The sequence below is a fragment of the Andrena cerasifolii genome, chromosome 16 (genome assembly GCF_050908995.1).
Source record: "Andrena cerasifolii isolate SP2316 chromosome 16, iyAndCera1_principal, whole genome shotgun sequence".
NCBI classification, from domain to species: Eukaryota; Metazoa; Arthropoda; class Insecta; order Hymenoptera; family Andrenidae; genus Andrena; species Andrena cerasifolii.
In genome coordinates, this window is record NC_135133.1 from 10,081,437 (window position 1) to 10,101,406 (window position 19,970).

The 19,970-nt window shown below is 45.7% G+C and overlaps 3 protein-coding genes across 9 annotated transcripts in view; 1 reads left to right on the forward strand and 2 right to left on the reverse strand.

The window, feature by feature from the left end:
• Positions 1-12,510, reverse strand: part of LOC143377943 (uncharacterized protein CG43867) — a 100,661-nt gene extending 88,151 nt beyond the window's left edge. For 5 of the 7 annotated variants that reach the window (XR_013087447.1, XM_076829766.1, XM_076829765.1 and 2 more), the window contains exon 1: positions 12,217-12,510. The gene's annotated coding sequence lies outside the window, so the exon portion shown is untranslated. Of the gene's footprint in view, positions 1-11,807; positions 12,132-12,216 lie in introns of those variants that run through there. The other 2 variants (XM_076829768.1, XM_076829764.1) reach the window with 2 other exon arrangements.
• Naa20a (N-alpha-acetyltransferase 20 A) overlaps positions 1-19,970 on the forward strand; it is a 188,255-nt gene that overhangs the window by 97,504 nt on the left and 70,781 nt on the right. The window lies entirely within an intron of this gene.
• Positions 12,745-18,549, reverse strand: Thada (Thyroid adenoma-associated protein homolog). Its single transcript, XM_076829772.1, has 14 exons — positions 18,252-18,549; positions 18,026-18,166; positions 16,639-17,283; positions 16,144-16,566; positions 15,815-16,060; positions 15,536-15,728; positions 15,264-15,418; positions 14,926-15,198; positions 14,657-14,851; positions 14,404-14,591; positions 13,726-14,257; positions 13,507-13,660; positions 13,181-13,440; positions 12,745-13,110 (listed from the first exon to the last, which is right to left on the reverse strand). The coding sequence occupies exons 1-14, from the start codon at positions 18,456-18,458 to the stop codon at positions 12,805-12,807; spliced, it is 3,918 nt and encodes a 1,305-aa protein (XP_076685887.1). The 5' UTR covers positions 18,459-18,549; the 3' UTR covers positions 12,745-12,804.

The window sequence follows — 19,970 nt, forward strand, 5'->3', positions numbered from 1 at the left end:
AATTACTACGAGCGAAACGTCTGCCGCCGCTGGCCGACTATCGCAAAGAGATGCGCCTAGCCAACGGGAAAGAGAACCTGCGAAATTGCGCCCTGCCCAGGACCGTCCTGGCGTCCTGCGTCCCTTTGACGAGCAATCTAGCTGAGTGACGCTCAACGATGTCCAGGGATGAGGCTTCTACTATTTACGGACATGATTAGGCCAGCCGCTGTCTCCAGCAGCAGTCATCCAACTGTCACGTGTGTTTATTCTCCATCGAGAGCCTTGGGACATAATCACCCTCCCTCGGATCCCCCACCGTCCACCAATTAAGCCTCGTCTAAAGTATCCACCTTTAACTAGATCACTTTGCTCGCAAAGCGCCTCGTAGATGCGCGCCACGTTTAATTCCAGAAATCCAACAGGCCCTGCCGCGTCGATAAACGAAAGAAGAGCGACCGCGTCCGCTCGCGAATCGAATAATCGAAGCCACCGCGGACTAACCATGCAGACGGCAGCCGAGCGATAGGATCAGCCAGCTCGCGAGTCAAATAACAAATAACGAGAGGAGGCCTCTGCCGTTCGGGGATGCGTGAGAACTCCTGATCAGCGTCTATTCACTTACAATGCTTAGATAGCCAGTCGATCCACGAACCCGATACACACCGCGGAGCCCACGTAACGAACATACGTAAGCGGAATCGTTGCTCGCGGATCGCCGAGCACGACTGTGAATACACCGAATTAAGTCTCGCTGCAGGATAGCCTGGTGCTGCTCCTCGCGAGACGAGTCTGTCCCCTTCTCCTGCACCCTCGCTCCCAAACGGGAATCAATCGCGACTCCTAAACTCGAGTCTCTTTCATCTGTGCATCGCGATCGCCGTGTCGGTCCGCCGACCAATCGCGATAATGGAACGGATAAGGAGAGCGAAGGGGGCCGAAAAGAGAATCGCAGGGAACACAGGCGTCTTTCCAGCGTTTTCGCGCGAAAGGGGTGGTAAGAGGGGGCTTCTTTCCTGGACACGAGGGAGCGGAGCTGCTTTCAGAGAAAACAGTAATTATACAAATTGGTGGGTGCCGAGGCCGGAAACTGAATCTTCGTCTAGAAATAACAGCGGGAGCTCGTTCCAGCGGAGTCGCGGGCCCTTTGTGTGCCCTCCTTCTCTTCCCTTCGCCTTCTTCCCTACCGCGATCTCTCTCCCTCCCTCGCGCTCCGTTTTTTCCACCGTTTATTTTTTTTTCTCGCGGCTGGGGCTCTTCATCTTATCGCGAGTGCCGCGGCCTCTCGCCGCGACGCCACTCGATGAGAGAAAAGCCTCGTCGTGCTACCTGTAGCGTTGTTCGCTGGTAATACCTAAACGCCGCGGTCGCGGAAGCTCGCGGATTTCTCGCGACGAAGGAGTCACTAGCAGTCTCTAGCCAGACACGCGTTCAGAGTTCTGCTTCAATGCAAAGACTTAGAATCAAGAGTCGAATAAAACTGTTAAAATTTTCAATTAATTACGAAATAACTGTAATTTTATGACTATTAACTCTTCTATTATAAAAGTCGGTGTATTAATTGAAACTTTTATTCCACACATTTTTGCGTAGATAAGAAACTTTTATTTTCTCGAAAGTAGAAAAAAGTTTCAGTTAAACAGTAGCATTTATCCTGCTCCGAAAAAGCTAAAGCTGTGAGAAGCAGATTTCCCGAAAATGTTCTGAAATTGAAACCTTAAACCGTTCAATGAAAATCTTAATATATAAAGCAGAAAGTGTTTGTGTGTTTGTCTGTCGCCCAAAAACTTTCGAACGGTAAACTCTGGGGTCACGAAATATGTCCCAGCTCGTTATGCCTAGCTAATCCAGATGAATGTGACTATTTTCACAAAAAATAATTTTATAATTTAAATTTAGGGGCGAAGCCGAGTAGTAAAGCTACTTATAATTATATAATCGAACATAAAATAACTGTTAAAACTGAGCTCTTACAACAGAAATGAAGTGTCAATATACAAAGTTACCTTAACAAAAAAAGAAAACGATTTAAAAGTTAAAATTTCAATAAATAAGTTTCATTCATAAAACTCCTTAGATTCATTCAACCCCTGCTTAGGATTCGTATCGAAGAAGCTGCAGAGACACCAAGCGGACCCAACCTGACAGAGCAACCTGTCGACGAAACCAGTCGACTGAAAATATCCTTCGAGTGGACGCGAGCAGATCCGCGAAGGATTTGGAGCCTCGGCGTGCAAGGATTACGCAACGGGCTCGTAATCGATAACGATCCTCTCGATGCCAGGCTCGCTCGTGTTACGTCGTTACGTCACCGTAAGCGCGTATTTTTATCCGGCACTATTGATCGATACAAAAGAAAGAGGAAACGAGGAAACGAGCATACTGTTTCGAGCACTGGTTCTTCCTATAGGAGTATCGATCCCAAAGCTTCCGCGAGCCGCGACGTTTTAATAAAGCCCCCGAGCGCCGATCGTATCGCCCACGTTTTATTATTACAGCGCTGTAAATCTATCGGTTGTTATATCGACGCACGTTGATTTTACGCTGCCCCTAGCCACCCCCGCTCCTTCCAACCCCCGCGGGGACAAGTGTCTTCGACGTCCAACCCCCTTACCCGTCGCGTAATATCGCCGGTTTTACGAGCAAACGATATCTTTTTGCACGCGATACCGTGTACTTTTCGGATTGTCGTTGCCGTGAAAGGAGCGCTCCTCGAGGGCCGTGCACCTCCCCCCCGGATACACAGCAAATATACGGCCGCAATAACGGCCAGTTCCGCGTATAAATCTGAATACCTACTCGAAATACCTAAATCTCCCCGATAAAATCCGGGTCGCGACCGTTTCCCTCGTTCCGCGCCGCCCTGGCGGCATTAACTTCCTCTCCGCCACCCAACTTTTCGAATCTGGGCTACTCGGGATACCTGGGTCTAACTTTCGGATTTTCGCGCGACGAGGGATGGTGCCCGAATGCGGAGAATTTGGGCAGAGGAATCGCGTGTAATCAGGAGGAGTTTGAAGGAGCGCCGCTGCAAGTAGGAACCGCTCGATCGATGGAGCGGGACTTAATTTTTAATCGTAATAAAATTACGTATTCATAGAAGGCTGGCCTGTGCTTTCTCAGCTCGAGTTCACCCTCGTTCCGCGTGGCGTAGGCCTACGTCCTAGGAGGAACGGTCGCAGGGCCACATGTACCGACGTAACGCCCGGCGCGTATATAAAGGAGGCGGCAGCTAGTGGTCCCGCAGAGTCCATGAATAAATTTCGAATTAACTTTCGAACGGTTTTCGCGTTACACGGGGCGCGACGGAAGCCCTGCTCAATCTGGCCGGCTCCTCGGAGGCGGCCTTTATAATGCGAGGGAGGTCCCGCGCGGGAAAGGGCCGCCGTGGGTGCAAACGGGAGGGAAGTCGCTCCGAAGACGAGCTATCGCCCCCTCGGAGGAAATCGCGCTCCGGGTCACCGGAGTACTCGCTAGATAAGGCAAATTGTCCCCATTAGCGATCGTGTACCCTTTATCCGACGGCTGACTCCGCGCTCCCAGCGAAACCGATAGCCGGGATTAAAAATTGAAACGGTCGGGGAGCTGGCGCGCGCTCGATATTTCGTTCGAAACCGAGTGGTGAGATAGAGCGCTGAGCCACGCCGAGAGCGGCCCGCTAGTCGCCTATGAAAAGCTAACGAACCCTCCGAATTAATCGAAAGCAATTCACCAGCAGAACCATCAATAACTCGGCCTCCAAATTAACCGACCTTTCTTCCCGCCGCCCAGCCATAAATCACCGCTATTCAAACTCCATCCTCCTTTAACAAGCCCCCCCTTCTATCCGCGATTCTTCTCGCATTAAAAGAGAGCCGGGCTCGACAGTATCCAGCCGCGGACGGTCCCGAGGCGACCGGCCACAGTTTCCCCTCGCAGGCACCTGGAAAACAAGATGGTATCGCGTCGGTAGCCGGCTCACTGTTTCCACGCAATCCCATCGTTCGCAACAAAGTGCATCGCAGTTGCACGGGCAATTACTGTGCACCGAAGGCGCACGCCGCTCTCCAGGAAAAACGAGAGGTACGAGGGAACCACGCATCGATTCGAGGGAAACGGTCTACAACAGTGATGAGCAACCCGCGGCCCGCGGGCCGCATCTGGCCCGCCAGCCGCTGACCTGCGGCCCGCCTGAACATTGGCACATATCTTTTCAACTGTAAAAAATATTGGAATGAATTTTGCGCCAAAAAAATAGGATAAAATTATCCCTTTCTAATGTTGTATCATTTTACATTTTTTACGTTTATTTATTTTTTTCCATTTCTGTTAACTTAATTAGGATTAAAAAAAATGAAAACTGTTTATTTGGTACTTTATTTAATGCCCTTTTAAGTGGTTTCTAATACAATTGTTTAATCGTTCGACGTCGAGTCGATTACGACGATCATTTTTTAAAACTTTCATTCTCGAGAATAGCTGCTCACGCGCATACGTACTGAAAAAAGTAAATCCATCTCAAACGAAGAAATCCGCGGAGGAGATACAGAGATTACAAAAAGATTTCAGTTAGCGATACGAAAACTTCCGCGAAAATCAAACAAGTTTTCATATTTCTTTTCATCACCCTTTAATACAAATGCTAAAGCTGAAAGAATTCCTGAAGAATTTCAAATGGAGATAGTCGTTTTACAAAACGACACAGAATTAAGTAATAAATTTCATTGAGTTTTACAAGCGTTACTTTCCGGCTAATAAATTTCCATTGCTAGCTACCCACTCCAGGCAAATAACGAGCTTATTTGGCAGTACGTATGCGTGTGATCAACAATTCTCGAAAATGAAAATTTTAAAAAGTGATCGTCGCAATCGACTCGCTGACGAACAATTAAATAATTGTATTGGAGTAGCAGTTTCGAATATCGCACCCAATATTGTCAAGCTCGTTAATGAGAAACAGAATCAAGTGTCTCATTAAGTAAATATCAATGGTTATTTAATTTCATTTAATTAGAAAAATTAAAATACATATACCTGTTTATATTATGTAGGTATATATTACTGTGTATATATTACTAACAAACAGTACATCAAATTTAACCCTTCCGCTACGAGCGCCGACTTTAGTCGGCGTCACGGAACGAGCTGCCGATCCTAGCGTCGATTTTAGTCAGCATCTCCAGTAATTTAAAAAAAAAAATTAGAAAAACCACTTTCGTGGAAATTTACGCCGTAACGAAAGGGTTGAAAAAAACGTTTTATTGTAAATCAATGTCGGGAATAAGAAATTCAGCCCCTGAATTAAAATTCTTGGATTAGTTATATTTATGTATTTAATATTGCGGCCCGCGTAGAGTAGTAGGTTACTCGTGGCCCACTTCGGACAAAAGGTTGCTCACCACTGGTCTACAACGTGGATCATCCTCCACTAATGCTTTCGAAACAAGGGGGATCTCGAATGACTGCATCGCAAGTTCCATTTGCTTTCTATGAACACAAAGGCATCCAACATTCGACTTCCCGTCATTCGTCTCCAAAGCAACGCGATTCCCAGCTTCTGCGTATCGACAAGCCTCGAGCTTTCCATCTTGATCCTCCCCCGTTTTTCCCCCGCATGTTTCTCCCCTGTTTTCCGCGAGCCGCACCCCCCTGCCCCTCCAGTTATGTATTATTTATGGCTCGATAGATCCCCGTGTCGAGCGAATACGATTCCTTCACGGGGCGAGCGGACACACCGTAATTTATTCGACACCCTGTATGCAAAAGCGATCGGCGGCTTCCAGGAATCGCACGGGGCTGTCCTCGAAAAGAGCTCCGGCTCGTTCGATTACGCGACGCCGTTTCGCGTCCTTCCTCGCCGACTATAAATCTTCCTCTTAGATTTCTATTCGTTGTTTGCGGCTCGCGGCTGAACGCTTCCGAACGCTCCCAATCGCGCCTGACTTATGGGAAGACTTGGCTGGAGATTCGAAACCACTTTCCACCGACTTTCGCGGTACCCTCGGCTCTCCGTACCCCCGACACTCGGTTGCAAGGCGGCGAGAAGATCGTCCGAGAGCAGCGTGAATCGCGCGGCGCGAAGTTTCGACCACCAACCGCGGGAAGGCAAAGAAAGGAAGTTTCGAAGACGAAGTTGGCGTGGCGAGAGGCCGCGCATTCCTTTCCCCGTCGAAGATGTTTCTATTTCTCATTCTATCCGCCCCTCGTGTTGCTTCCCGTGCAATCTGACCGCTCGTCCGCGTACACGCAGGAAAATAAAGGACGCCTCGCGCGGAGTCGCGTGCGAAGAAACTATCCCGCGGATACGTGACGCGAATACATCGGGGATGCTAATTGCGGGCAGAAAGGGCATGCACCGAGCCCCCGCTCGAAAATACACGGCGACTGTCCGCCTCGTGGCCGAGCCGAGCTTGCAAGGCGAAAAAGGATGCCCGGTGATCAACCCCCTTCGATCCGCTGATGCAATTACTGGGCAACTCTCTCCCTCGAAGGCGAAGCCAGTGGCTAGTCAAATGCTTGCTCGCATCGAAAAGAGCGAGCAACTGCTGTCCTTCACCGAGCTGACTTCTATCGACTTACGCCAGCGAGTTAATCCGCGAGCGGAAGTTTGAGTCGTTGCTCGAAGCGGGGGGATATAAATGTCCGCGGAGGAGTCATTGCGTACGCGCGACGAAGATACGAGAAACTTCGCTGACCGGCTGTGGTTCCGATGCAAGTCTCGCGACTCGGCGGAACTTTCGGCGACCCCTTTTCTCGCGCGTCGCCACACGACGCCGCCGAAAACTTTCGGACACGGGCGCGTCTGAATTGCTTGCCGTTTCTCGGCGATGTTTGCCAAGATTGCGACAGGCGAGGCGGCTCGACCTTACGGCGTCGAACCGCCAGCTCCCCTACGAGCCACTGGCGACCGAATCTCCTAATAATCGGGCCAATACTGCGGGGTAATATCGGGGAAGGACGATCGTCTGCCGTAAAGCCTCGGATATTCCTCTGTTCTCGCTTTCCAAAGAATCGCCGGCGAACCCGAGAGTTTTACGAGCGAGGAAGGGCAGGGGCTTGTATGGAAATCGGGTAAAAGGGGGTGCACGTGGGGGGATGATACTGGAAAGAGATGTGGGGACAGAGGAAGGTATGATAGAGTACCGAAGGTGAGGAGAGTAAAAGTAGAAGCGAAGCAGAATTGTAGGTACTGCTGGATGCAAGAGCGGATAACGATTTTAAAAAAGTGTTTCAAAATAGATACCGTTATATCTCAAGGCATACTATTTATTTTTTAATGACAAATCCGATGATCCAAACATATTTGTGGGCTCTTTACTCTTTTTTCGCATTTTGTTTTTATTTTATGTGCAATGAATATGGAAGGAAGAAGAAAAGACGATTAAATTTAGAAAAGCAAAAATAATATCTGTACCTATTTATATTTCCAAATTTACTGTATTCTATAACTGTTTAAATTAAAAAGATGTTACATTTTACTTTGTTTTTACTATTTTTTTTTTTTTTTTAAATAAAAAGTTAAAATTAACAGGTTTAAATGGAAAATTAAACGTTTTTCGAAATGCGGCGTGTTTCCTAAAAAAAGGATGTTTTTCGTTTCAATTTTTTAAGAATGACAAATATTGAAATGTTGATTTTCTTTAATGCTAGTAATAGCACAAGATGTTCAACTAATATGTATCCTTGGAAGTTTTCATTGAAAAATTTAGACACGGTGACAATTTTGCGTAAGGTGCGGCAACTCTCCCACAATTACCCTGTATAAAATCTTTGAATATTACAGACAGTTTTACATCTTCACTATGTATACAAAATATCTAACTTTAGGCACTGATGCCCTTCTTGAACCCAACAGTACAATTACCTGTAGGGTGAGCCGGTGCAAGTTAATTTGAATTTGGTCGAGCAAGGTCCGAGTGAAGTAGCTTGTGCAAGAATTGATAAGCAGGAAGACAGAGAGGAGGAAGCCAAACTGGTTGAACTTGAAAAGCAATTGTTTCACTGCCCCAGAACAAAGTCGGTCAGTAGGGGAGCCTCGACTCTCCGATTGTTCGTGCCATTTTCGAAATGGACAAAGGCCAGGTCAGCCATGGCAAGAAACAGCAGCGCGTCACCGATACTTCGAAACTGTTACGATCGTTGGAATGATTTGTCAGCGGCGACGGAGACACGCTTGCCGGTATTACGAGACTGGCAAGGACTCGCCGCAACTCTGCTCCTTGGCACGCACGAAAGTCGAGCGAGGGGGCATGAGTCACGAGGATACGTGCGATGTTTACTTCCGAACTGTATCGCTCCGACGACATGCCAAACGACTCGTAAACCGTTTCTGAGAATTTGCTGGCGATTCTGTGCCGCGAGGGGTGGTCCTTTACCCAACGCAGAGATTCAACGAGGGCAGAAATTCGTACGGCGAAGCATAAAGCTTCGATCGCGTGGGGCGGCGAGAGAGCGAAATCGAATCTCGCGCCGAATTAAACGACGCGAGTAACCGACGCGACCGCTAATAGCCCCCCCCCCCTAATTTTCCTGTCTGCAATTGGAATCACGAGCGGATCCACGAAACCCTGACGAGCTCGGAATCAAACGGAGTCAAGTGAAATAATAAGAACGATTACCGGAATTAAACACCGTAATCTCGCCAACGAACCGACCGCCATTAAGGGTCGTTAATAACCATTACGAAAGCACTCGAGCATATCCGGTGCAGGTAAAGAAGGACGGTGATAATTCGAAACCATTAGACTACGTTGAGTCGATTAGACAATGATGCAAACAACGTACACGATGCTCCCGCTCGAAAGGTTAAGAGGAACAGGAGTAGGGGTATCGTGTTTCGAGGCCTCGAGACGCCGAGGCTCCGATTTTCCGTGGAAATTCATTTCACGGAGGTAGACGAGGGTCGTAACGAAATCGTCGGATTAGATTTCAAACAGTTCCTACGGAAACTTGCCTGGAATTTCAACGTGCGAGTTAACGAAACAAAACTGTTCCTTACATTCGCGTACAGGATCATCTCGATCGAAATGCCGTAGATACTTATTCCTGTTCTGACAGGAATTGCAGATTCGAACAACAAAATGTAACGGACGAAGGTTAACCTAGCACGCAAAGCCTTGCGTTACCGAGAACCCACTTTCCAAAGACCCTTTCTGCTAATCTACATTCCGTTTCGATCGAAGCAAAAGTATATGAAACGTACCGTTAACAGGAGACTTCTCACCTTTAGAGGTTAGGTGGCATCGCCGGTGGCGAGTGGCGCCGATTCCCGGCAGAACGCGAGCATTACGATGTTTGTATCTGGTCGCCTGTCGCTGGCACACGTACAAGCGCGAGCGCGCGCGAGAAGAAAACAGAAAGAAAGAAATGGCTTGGAACATAGAGTCACTGGTGTTCTCTGAAGTAGAGAAGGTTCAATGACCAGAGATAAAACGCGCGGCGGCGTGCCGTCGTAAAATCGGAAGGCAGCCTGGCGTAGTTCGAAAGCCAAAACGGAAGACGGAAAGGGACGCGGCAGAAGTTTCAGGGCCGATACGGTGGCTGGCTTATAATTCACGACCTCCTCCCGACCGTGGGAAATTAACGCGTCACTTCTTCGTAGCCGAATTGAGACTGACAGCGAAACGTCCCGTTACGGATTCGCACTATGCGCGAGCAGGCTGCGCGCCATCGCGTGCACCCAATTTCTCCGACTGATGCGTACCACTGGTCGCAAAAAAAAACGCGGGAAACCGATTACCGATAGAAAATGGCGCCAAATGCGCGGGATACCGACCGAGATCCTTGCAACCGTCTAAAACGTTTTCTAATTACCTACACTATCCTCGAGCCACGTTTAGCAATAGAAATAAAGCTGAATTCAGAGGAGAGAACGGCGGGGGAATGAGAATTAATTAAGCCGATTGCGCGAGTCGTATTTGAAGATTAAAGAGAAAATAGCCGGCGCAGGGGGAGGGGGACGACAAACTGTGAGATGAGTAACTGTGTTATTCAATAAACACATCCGTCCTGGCGCAACAATCGAAGTGGATACGAGGCGTGATTTATGGAAATCGACGCGCCACGCGTAATCCGACATTACTTTTCCTGTTATTTCTATCGGATTCGGACTGTAGTTACGGTCAATTACAGTCGTTGGACATTGTTTTGTTGTAATGTAATGAGCACGGCTCACGGAGCGCGGCCGTAGGCGAGTAACGCGGCTTGCATTTTGCATAAATTAGGTATATAGTTGTGTCTGGTTCGCGTGGTCGCTCGGCATTATTGTCAAAATAATGCGGGAGCAGGTTGCCGCTGCAGGCTTGATAAAACAAATAGACCCGCGACACGTGAGTTGTATATTCGACCTTCTGGGCCGAGCGGACAATTGTTTCCCGTGATCGCGGAATTAAAACGGGAAAGGTGGATAGGCCCCGCCTACGCTGCCCAACTGAAACGAGACTGTTCCGCGCGATGTTAATGTATGTCGCGATAAGCTCCACCGAAATAGACTGGCAAAAAAAGTACGTTGGAGTGATTAACTCGTGGCTGTCTGTCGAGCCTACGGATCGCGGCGTAGAAATCATTGCAGAGGCCCTGATTTTTTTGTCGGTGACACTGGAACACTAACTGTTTCTACGTGCTTTGTAAATAATAAAGAAAGATGTGCTCGCTATTGTATATAGTTTCCACGGGCTCTCGCAACGTATCGCGAAATTACCGGTTGTATTTTCGTTCGCGTTATTTGCCTGCCATAAAATGGGCTTTCCATAATTATTGGTTAACGTGTGCTGAAAAGAACGGATCTCGCAATTGAAGCTGGCTCGTCGGTAAGAGGCAACGGGTCCGGGTTCCACTGAATCGTTTCGAGTGCGTTCCACAGAAAGAGTTAATACGCGTAATTTCGTAGGAAGGAAGTGAACGCGTGTACGCCTCCTCTGGTGGGACAGCCGGGCAGAAGAAGGAGAAAGAGGGAGAGAAAGAAGCGAAGGCAAGGGAAGAATGAGAATGGTAGGTCGGACTAATGTGCTGTCGTTTTTCTTATCATCATTTATTAAAAGCGCCAGGTAAGCGGAACGATGCAAATGGTCTCGTTACGAAATGCTTCTTCCTACGTAATCCGCGTGGACAACGGTTGAAAGACGAACGACTTGAAAGCGTTAGCTCTTTGTCTATTCCACGAAGACACCCACCGAAAATATCTCTCTTTACGGCCACGATCGCCCGGATATCTGGAAGTCTCGTCGTTGTTACGAGATGCGGATCGATTGTTACAACATCCACCGAGCTTAGGAGCAGAAGAGCGGAGAATGGATGGGCAATTTTTCGTGACCGGTGAGGCAAAGGGATCGGGGCGAGCGCGAAACGTCGAATTAGACACGACAGGATGTAACGGGTGGCCAACTTGACATTGAGAAATCCGTACGATTACGAAAAAGAATGTGACGTATCGGTGGAAGCGGTATCGGGCTACTTATGGTAATTTAAAACGAGTTTCAGCCGACGGAAAATATGTCGTGGCGCGTTTACTACTGGTGTGCCTAAGGCGTGGACAAAAGATGAATTTGAGACCGATGACCTTTCTCCTCCGGGGGGGAGAGAGAACGAAAGAGAGCGATGAAGAGGAAGAAGAAGAAGAAGAAGCAGAAGAAAGACGCGAGAGGAGGAGAGAAGAGAGTGAGTGAGAAAGAGACGGATAGAGGGGCGAGGGGATAGAGAAAGAGGGAGAAAGACAGAGAGAAAGAGAGAGAGAGAGAGAGAGAGAGAGAGAGAGAGATAGACAGGTCAAGAAAGATCATTCGAGAAGGCTCCGTTAGTTGATCAAGCGCGAAGGCTATTTAACATTCCCTGTTTGGAAAGGACGCACTTACTTTAGGAATCGCAGATGTTCAACAGACTGGCAGTGCTAGTTTTCAAACTTGTTTTCTCGCCTGCTCTCTCGCTTGATCTTTCCGTTTCACGCTGTTACCCCGGGTGGCACTCTGCCTCTCCTTTCTCCGGCCGTGCGTGAGTTTTTTGCGCGAAAACGCAGCCGAGAAAGGCTGTCGTGCGGCCGGTCGGCGTGTACATCGAAGGGCTGGCGCTGTCCGTGGGCAGCGGTCCCGACCACAGAAATAATACTAATCGAGGGATGACAGCTTGCACAACAAGTAGGTCATAAGCGGCACGGCGACGCGAAAGAACGGGCATGATACCGCGGTGGCGATATAACAGCTCGATTCGAAAGTGAAACTGGGTGCGTGGAACGCGATCACGCGTGTTTACGTCGCCGGAACTCACCTCTGCTGGACGGGGACTGCGGTAACGGCTCGTAACGATTTGAAACGGGCGCACCGAGTCCGCTCCATGCCTGGCACACGATAGGGAACCGTCCTCTCCACTGCCGTTTCCCTCGGTTTCAATCTGCCCGACCGCTCGTGGACATGCTGGCTCCCGTTCAACGCGGATAAAGATCGTCGGCGCACACTAATACTCGACGGTCACGACGCAGAGGCGCGAAAAACGCGAAAATCCGACGGATCCGCGGTATAATGTCACGGAGCACGTACCGAGTCGGCGAACGTCGGCCCGCAACAGTGGCGACTACCCACGGGAAACGGTCCAATTAAATTCACTAGCCAGTTGAATGCCTGGGGATATTCCCCCAACCGAGGATTATCCCCACATCGTTCTACGCACTTTCATTTGATTACCCTCGTTCGGATATTACTTTTCAATTTCAGACTATGTAATCTATGCGATGCAGTAGGAAACCTGCCTTTTTGGTAGGAATTGCACGTCGATTCGATAGGTCAATCAATGCCGACGTACGTGTAAAAAGATGTCGATTTTATTTCGTCGGGGATCTGCCCCGATCTCGTCGCACTGTTACATTAGGTTCCTAAATTTTTTGTACGCATTAATTCGTATCATAGTACTTTTGCCCGTCGGGCCTAAAAGATGGCTATCCGAAGGAATCGTAATGGGATTATAACTTTCGTAATCCATTACGAGTGTTTTAAACGAAATGGATTTTTCGAACTGGACATTCAAGCGAGAATTTATCCAATCTATTACATCATCTGATAAATTCTCCTGCACATGATGCCACATATGTTCCTTTAAGAACTCGGCGCAAATCCTCGATGTATCCACGGGCTCATAGAAATCGTAGCTTGTGCACTTATCGAATACCTGATACAGACAAGCTGGCGTCAGTAGCTTCACGCGCGGGATTTACTTTTTCTGAACATTGCTTACTTACATCCGTTTCATCCATTTCATAGTCTGCTTGATCTAGTAGTGAGACGCCCCAATAAAAAAGCATAACGCAGAATAATCCAGGGTCGCCCTTGCCTACGTAGCTATGAGCTTTTGCAAGGAAAATATTCAGATCCGAAGATGCGTTGACCCGTGATCCATCTTCATGAATGAGCGCAATCAAAGCGGACGCCTGGTCTCGTACTTCGGGATTATTATCCATTAACAATTGCAATACTGTCGTCCACCACTGAACGTGTGCAACTGTAACAACAACCTCGAACAATTTGTTGGCTGCGTATACATATTATAGGAAGAAACGATACGTACGGCGCCGATGAGGAATACGATCGTGCAATTTTATGCCTTGCATTATTCGGAATACGCTCTTCCTGAAATCTGTATTCAGGGATGCGATCCACAGACTGTCGCAAAAGCTATTGTACACATCATCCGTACATTCCTCATCAAGATTTTTAGAGCACTTGAAGAGAAGGATATATTTTTCAGCTCTCCAGGGACGAAAACAGAATATTCATCTATACTTACATTATTAGAAGCTACAGTTAGATACGACTGCCCAAGTAATCTCAAATACGAATCCCTCTCGCAATAGATACTCTTCTTACTGTTCAATCGTACTTTGTCCAATACGAATTTCGAGATATCCATTTTTAAAGTCGATTTCCACCAAACAGTATTCAGTAAAGTTACGTATAAGAAATTAAACATTGCGTCTAGCAACTCCGGACTGTACGTATGGAAATCTTGTATCGAATTAAAAATTATATCTACAGCATAATTTGATAACAGTGCGGACGCGTTCGTGTCTGTTATTGCATTAAGAGCATCCGTAATAGTGGACCATGCGATGATTTGAGTTTCTGGTATTACTAAACTGTGGAAATACATTCTAACCAGCACACAGTCATGAAGCAGAGACGTTTCTTTTACTACGGATATTACAAAATTAATGGCGGAGAATATGTAATCTTCCCGTGCCGGTCCTTGCTTTAGCGTATTGTGTTGTACTAAGTGCGAAACGACTATATTTAGTAATGGAACATGAGAATGGAGGTACCTGTAATTGCAACAGTAATTAGTAGAGGTGTGCGGGAACCCGAAAATTTCGGGCTGGGTCGCGTCGGGTCGAGAATTTTTCTCGGGATCGGGATTCGTATTAGTAGGACTGAGTGTTTGAACGTCCTTAGCAATCATTGCACTTACATATTATCTACTTTATGCACTTCATGGCAAATGTTTATGTAAACTGTAGCCAGTGGGAAGCACGGAGGATTAGAACTACCACGTTCTAAATTTTTTAAGATCCAAGTTGTTTTTCCAAGAAATTCATGCCATTCCACATGAAATGATTCGAATTTTTGAAAATTAAACTTTTTTAGGATTTCAAATATCTGTAAAGGAAAGAACAATAATTTTAAGGTCTGGCAATAAATTCATGTAGATCACTTGCACATACCTGCAACACGGTGCCATGCGTCGTGTTTAGGGGAATACTATCCTCTCCAGATGTTACAGCATTAAGTCGACTTGACAAAGTAATTTTAGCAGAATCTTCCGTTAACAAAGCTGCAAGCGTTCTGGCTGCCAATTTACGAGTTTCATACATTGCACTCTTAGAGCTTTGCATAACCAGAATATAAACGTCACTGTACTGGAATACATGTACTGTTTTTATTATTAATCGCCTATTTATCGATTACCAGTTATTAAATAACTCATAACTACCAGAAATGGATAGTCAGAGTGTTCAGGGATCTGACTGCAATACAATCGTGATAACAATAATAAAATCGGTTGCGCGGTCGATCTATTAACGTTCATCGCCGGGTATGCGTCGCACTCGCGTACAAGGTTGGGTAACGAACCATGGTACTTTTCATGAAACGAACTATACAGCATTTTGTTATCTGTGGTAAGATTGATATGATCCTTGGTCCTCTGAACACCAAAGATTCTAACAATGAGTGCGCTAAAAAGCAATGTCGCGGCGTTCCTTTCCTGTAAGAAGTATCATAATTTACCTCATTTGGTTAAGAACAAAGCCATTAATAATTTCAACGTACTGGCCAAGTTACAGCATCGTAGCTTTTAAATGCAGCTATTAAGCCATCCGCCACATAATCATTCACGACTTCCGCTAGCTGAGAATGCCTAAAAATCGCTCTTAGAGCGTTCAGGGCGTGAGTTTTGATTTCTGTAACTTGAATACTAGTTCCATCTGTATAATAACAATAGACATTTAGAGTGCGTTCCACTTACGCCCAAACCGCCCGCAACGCACAAATCTTACTCTCTCCCTGCTAATGCTCCGTCTATATATGTCTATGATAATTACCATTGGCATTTCTTGAGGTTTCGGATCTATTCTGGTACTCGCAAAACACTAAATTCTCGCGCATCAGTTGATTTATATTCTTCCATAGATTTACAGTTTCCAGTTGCGTGAGTCCTAACAAAATTTTCATCACAGAATTGAAGGTCGCTGTCTTCGTGTCTTTGTACGGACGAGGTTCTGTAACCAGTAAAGCCTGTCGAATTTACATATTATAATTTTACATAGTTTCATATTACAATAGTATAACTCGATACAGAAATATAGTTCTACATTGCTCACCTGTATCATAAATGGTACACCGGCGCTCCTTCGAGTCGCGCATAGCTTTGAATTGTCTTCTTTAATCCCTGCGATCGCTACTAAAATCTGCTGCAACCACATTTTCGGCAGCTGGTTTAAACTTTCTTTTTTCAAACGCCAGAGACGAGTACACAACTGACTGAAACCCACGTGAGCCTGCTCAAATGCCCCTCTATGCTTTGTTTCAGTCAGTAAGCTAACTAAATGCTCCCCTATTCTGATAATCTATTAAAACGTAAAATCGGCTTAAAGACGCTAAAGAAAATCATTCGTTTTTACATGTTTCAAAATAAATCGTCAAGTTTTACTTGTTCCTCGTTCAAGAGTTCTATAGAAGAATCATCGTCATCACGTATCGGTGTCTTAGTAGCAAGGAGACCAAACAGTAAGCTAACTTCTTTCACAGTTCGCCAAGAACAGAGGAGCACCATTTGCGGAGTCACTGCCACTTTCTCAGGCGACGAGCCACATAATTTGTGGACGGTTTGTACATTTAAATCCATTGGTAAATGTCCTTCGGGTGATGAGTTATTAACTATTGATGAGACAGCACGACTATACTCGAAACACGTGCATATGAGTTCCGCAATAGTGTCTTGCCACAAACGTTCTTCCCCTGTACTTTCCAAGCCACATTCCTGTAGTAAACTTCGGATACAGAAAAGATAGCCGTACAAGGAATGTTTAGTAACTGTCGTTACTATGTTCTCCCTTGCTAGAATCAAGGAATCCTGTCACAATAAAACACAAAATCATCCGCAAGTAGTCAGTTTTAAACTGAGGGCACAAGGAAATCTAAGTACCTTTAATCTTGTCAATAGAATCATTATTAACCGTATTACTATTCCTTCTGGTACACTTTCGTGCAATTCTGGTAAACCAAACTCGGTTAAAAGTACGTCTTGCAAGCCAGGTAACAACATACTGACTTTTAATATATATGCAGCAGTGACACTGTCAATAGGTCTGATAGTATTACCTAAGTCAAGAGCAACTCTGACATAATAACAAACAAGATCTTCATCCGTTTGATTTAATAAGCTTCGATCTAATGACTTTATTACAGTAAAAGCCATCTCTTTAATGGAGTCATATGTACTGTACACCATTACACAATACAGTGATTCAACATGTGTCAGCTTCCAAGTAATGTGTTTAAATTCTGTATCCAACAAATCTCTCATCAGAAGTAATATTTGCAGGGACCGCTGTATTCGACGGTACGTAGCATCAATGCCACATATGCACATATCGCGCAGACGTTCAAAAGCATCGTAATATGTGGCTATATGCTTCTTGAGGTCCACAAATCTTTCATCAAACTGCTCTAACATTCCATGATCAAGTTCTGCTGTTTCAAAAACATCCAGACAGTCTTTCCCTATCTTCTCTTCTCGAGCAAGTTGTCTTTGCATAACAGCCAGGCTGCCTTTCATCCTTTTCAAAGCCTACGTAAACAAAGATTATTATTATTATTATTATTGTTCAAAGGAAATAAATAATATAATGCATATAGATGAGTAACAGTAAAAGTAAATAACTAGAGTAAAGGCGAGGCTGCACTACTGTAAGTAACCCTAACTGTTAAGTACATAAAACTAAGAACTAAACTTAAACTAATACAAATAAAAAGAACTGAGGTTACCTACTAGGACGGAGCGATACTATATAGGCTAAAATTTAAATTTGAATTTTCAGTTGGCCTGGGTGCGGGGTAATTGTCTTTTGATTAACCAAACACAACTGTAAAAACATTTTGGGAAAATATTCATGTCCGCAGGTTCCTTTTTCTCTTAAAAATATAAAAATTCAAAGCGTAAATCTTATTTTTTATATTTTTAAGAGAAAAAGGAACCTGCAGGCATGAATGTTTTTGCAAAATGTTTTTACAGTTCTGTTTGGTTAATCAAAAGACAACTATCCCCCACCCAGGCCGACTGAAAATGCAAATTTAAATTTTTGCTTATACAGTATCGCTCCGTCCTATTACCTATGCACAAACTATGCACGATCGAGGATTCATCTCGACTACAAACGTGAACTAGGACAGGAAAGTTAGAAATGACGTGCTAAGATTCTAACTGTCGGATACTCGCTGGAAGTGACTTACAATAATTTGCAGATATATAAAAAAAGACGCATCTGATAATTACAAAACACCGATCGAACTACAACCTGCATTAATCGCACCTTTTTTATCAGGGGTAAGAACTCTATATTTTCTTTAAAATTCGAACGCAAAAACAGAATGATTATATCCAGTTCTTTAGACGTGAATCTCAAAGTGCTCTTCTTTGATTCCACTATGAGCGCAAGTGTATTCAACTTGATCTGAAACGATAACACATGTCAACAGAGGACCAAAAATTCGGCAGGCGCACTGAAATTATAAAGTATTTCTCAGAAACTTATATACTTCGTTGTCGTAATATTGCACGTAGCTTTCTACAGTATCGTAAGTAAGGCAATCCCGCCGCCAAAAATCATCTCTTAGATTTGAAAATTTCTCGTCAGTGTCCAACTCGCCGCTACGTTTTAATGCTAGTAACTCTTTCAATCTCTCCTTTACGTTCCGACACTCGTCTACGGTACAGAGGCTACGTCCAAAATCACACTCGTCCATTGTTTGCTAAAATTCGATTAAATGCCCAAGTTGCTACGGTAGTAAACAGTAAAAACTGTGAGGAATGTACATATTATTCTGAACCGTAGTTTTCTAGCAACTAGATAAGTACGCAACCACTGATGTTGAACAGAACTAGCCCTTTAAAATCGTCTAAACCAGGCAGACAACCTCGCAACAATTACACTCGAAACGCTGCTATAGTGATTAATGCATCGTTACCAACAAAGATTGCGCGATGCGCAACAAAAGCCAATCGGTGCTGGCATCTGCAGTCGTAGCTTCTACTACGTTGCAATAAGTAAAAGGAACCTGGTTACCTTACACTACCTACCTAGTTTTCTACGAACAAGCAAACACAATTTTATTCCGCTCCTAAAATAATGTCAACTCAATCTTCAACATCACGTTTATCTTTTTCCTACGTTGCCTCCCTTCTGACGTAATCCAGTAACATAGATGCGAGACGACTGAAACGACAGTGTATATACAAACGAAGCATAGAATTTGATTGGTTAACTCGAGCCAGGAATATACATGAATTTAATCGAGCACACGTTGAAACCATTCAACAGATACACCAGATTCGCCGTTTATGACGTCGGACGGTGGAAACCAATCGGTTTGCGACGTTCTCGCGTGCTCGTTAATTTGCCGGAGGTCCTCGAAATCACGGGGTCGCGGTGCGCAGGGAAATATTGATTCGAAAAATAACTCGAACCACTAATTTAAATAATTGCATGCAGCGCGCGCGGCGGTTTCGGATCGCGGGGGCCACTCTAATAAATTGCATTTTAATTAAAATCGATTTTTTGACCGCGCACAGTCGCGTCGTCGGGAATTAAACTAACTGGAAGTCATTACTGGCATCGCGCACCAGAAATACCCGTTGAATTTCGCCGCGACGCTGTGACAAACAGCCGGGAATACGGAATGCACCGAGCGAGAAAAATGAAACCCGATTCGTTCGCGGGCCTGACCTCGAGACAAGGATCAGTGGGAACGGGGAAGGAAGTTTGCCGACGACGGGCGAAAAAGAGTCGGTAATTACGCATGGCTAGGCCAACGGCCCCTGGCGCGATGTGTTTTACTTCTTAAATACTATCCGACTATTATTAACCAGCCCGTCGCTCCGTCCTATTGTGTAACTGACCTATACCGAGGCAGCTCGCCGTCTGCTTTCGTTTTCCTTCCGCCCGTCGTTGTTTAGCGAAGTTGCAACGGGAAGCCCTGGATCAGTTCCTCGACCGCAACACTGTAGTACATTTCCACGAGGAAGGGAAACATTGTCAGCGGGCCGAGCGCCGTCAGGCGTCTCTGCGGTCTCCCTTCGCGGAAAAAGAACAATATTTAATCGCAGCCATGGTGCCGCGCGTAAATCGCGTTACGTGTAACGAGCATTAACGTTCCCTTGATACCTTTGTTTCGCGTCCAGGAAGCAGCGAGCAAACTTGCGAGCGGAACCGTGGCTCGTCCCACGCCAGAATTCGTTAATCGTGAAAAGGGATCATA

Coding starts and splice junctions, on each gene's coding strand:
- Thada (XM_076829772.1), bottom strand. CDS start 18,458: ATGGACGAGTGTGATTTTGGACGTAGCCTCTGTACCGTAGACGAGTGT. Junction 16,061..16,143: donor AACTCTTGAACGAGGAACAA/GTAAAACTTGAC, acceptor ACGTTTTAATAG/ATTATCAGAATAGGGGAGCA. Junction 14,852..14,925: donor ACTCTGACTATCCATTTCTG/GTAGTTATGAGT, acceptor CATGTATTCCAG/TACAGTGACGTTTATATTCT.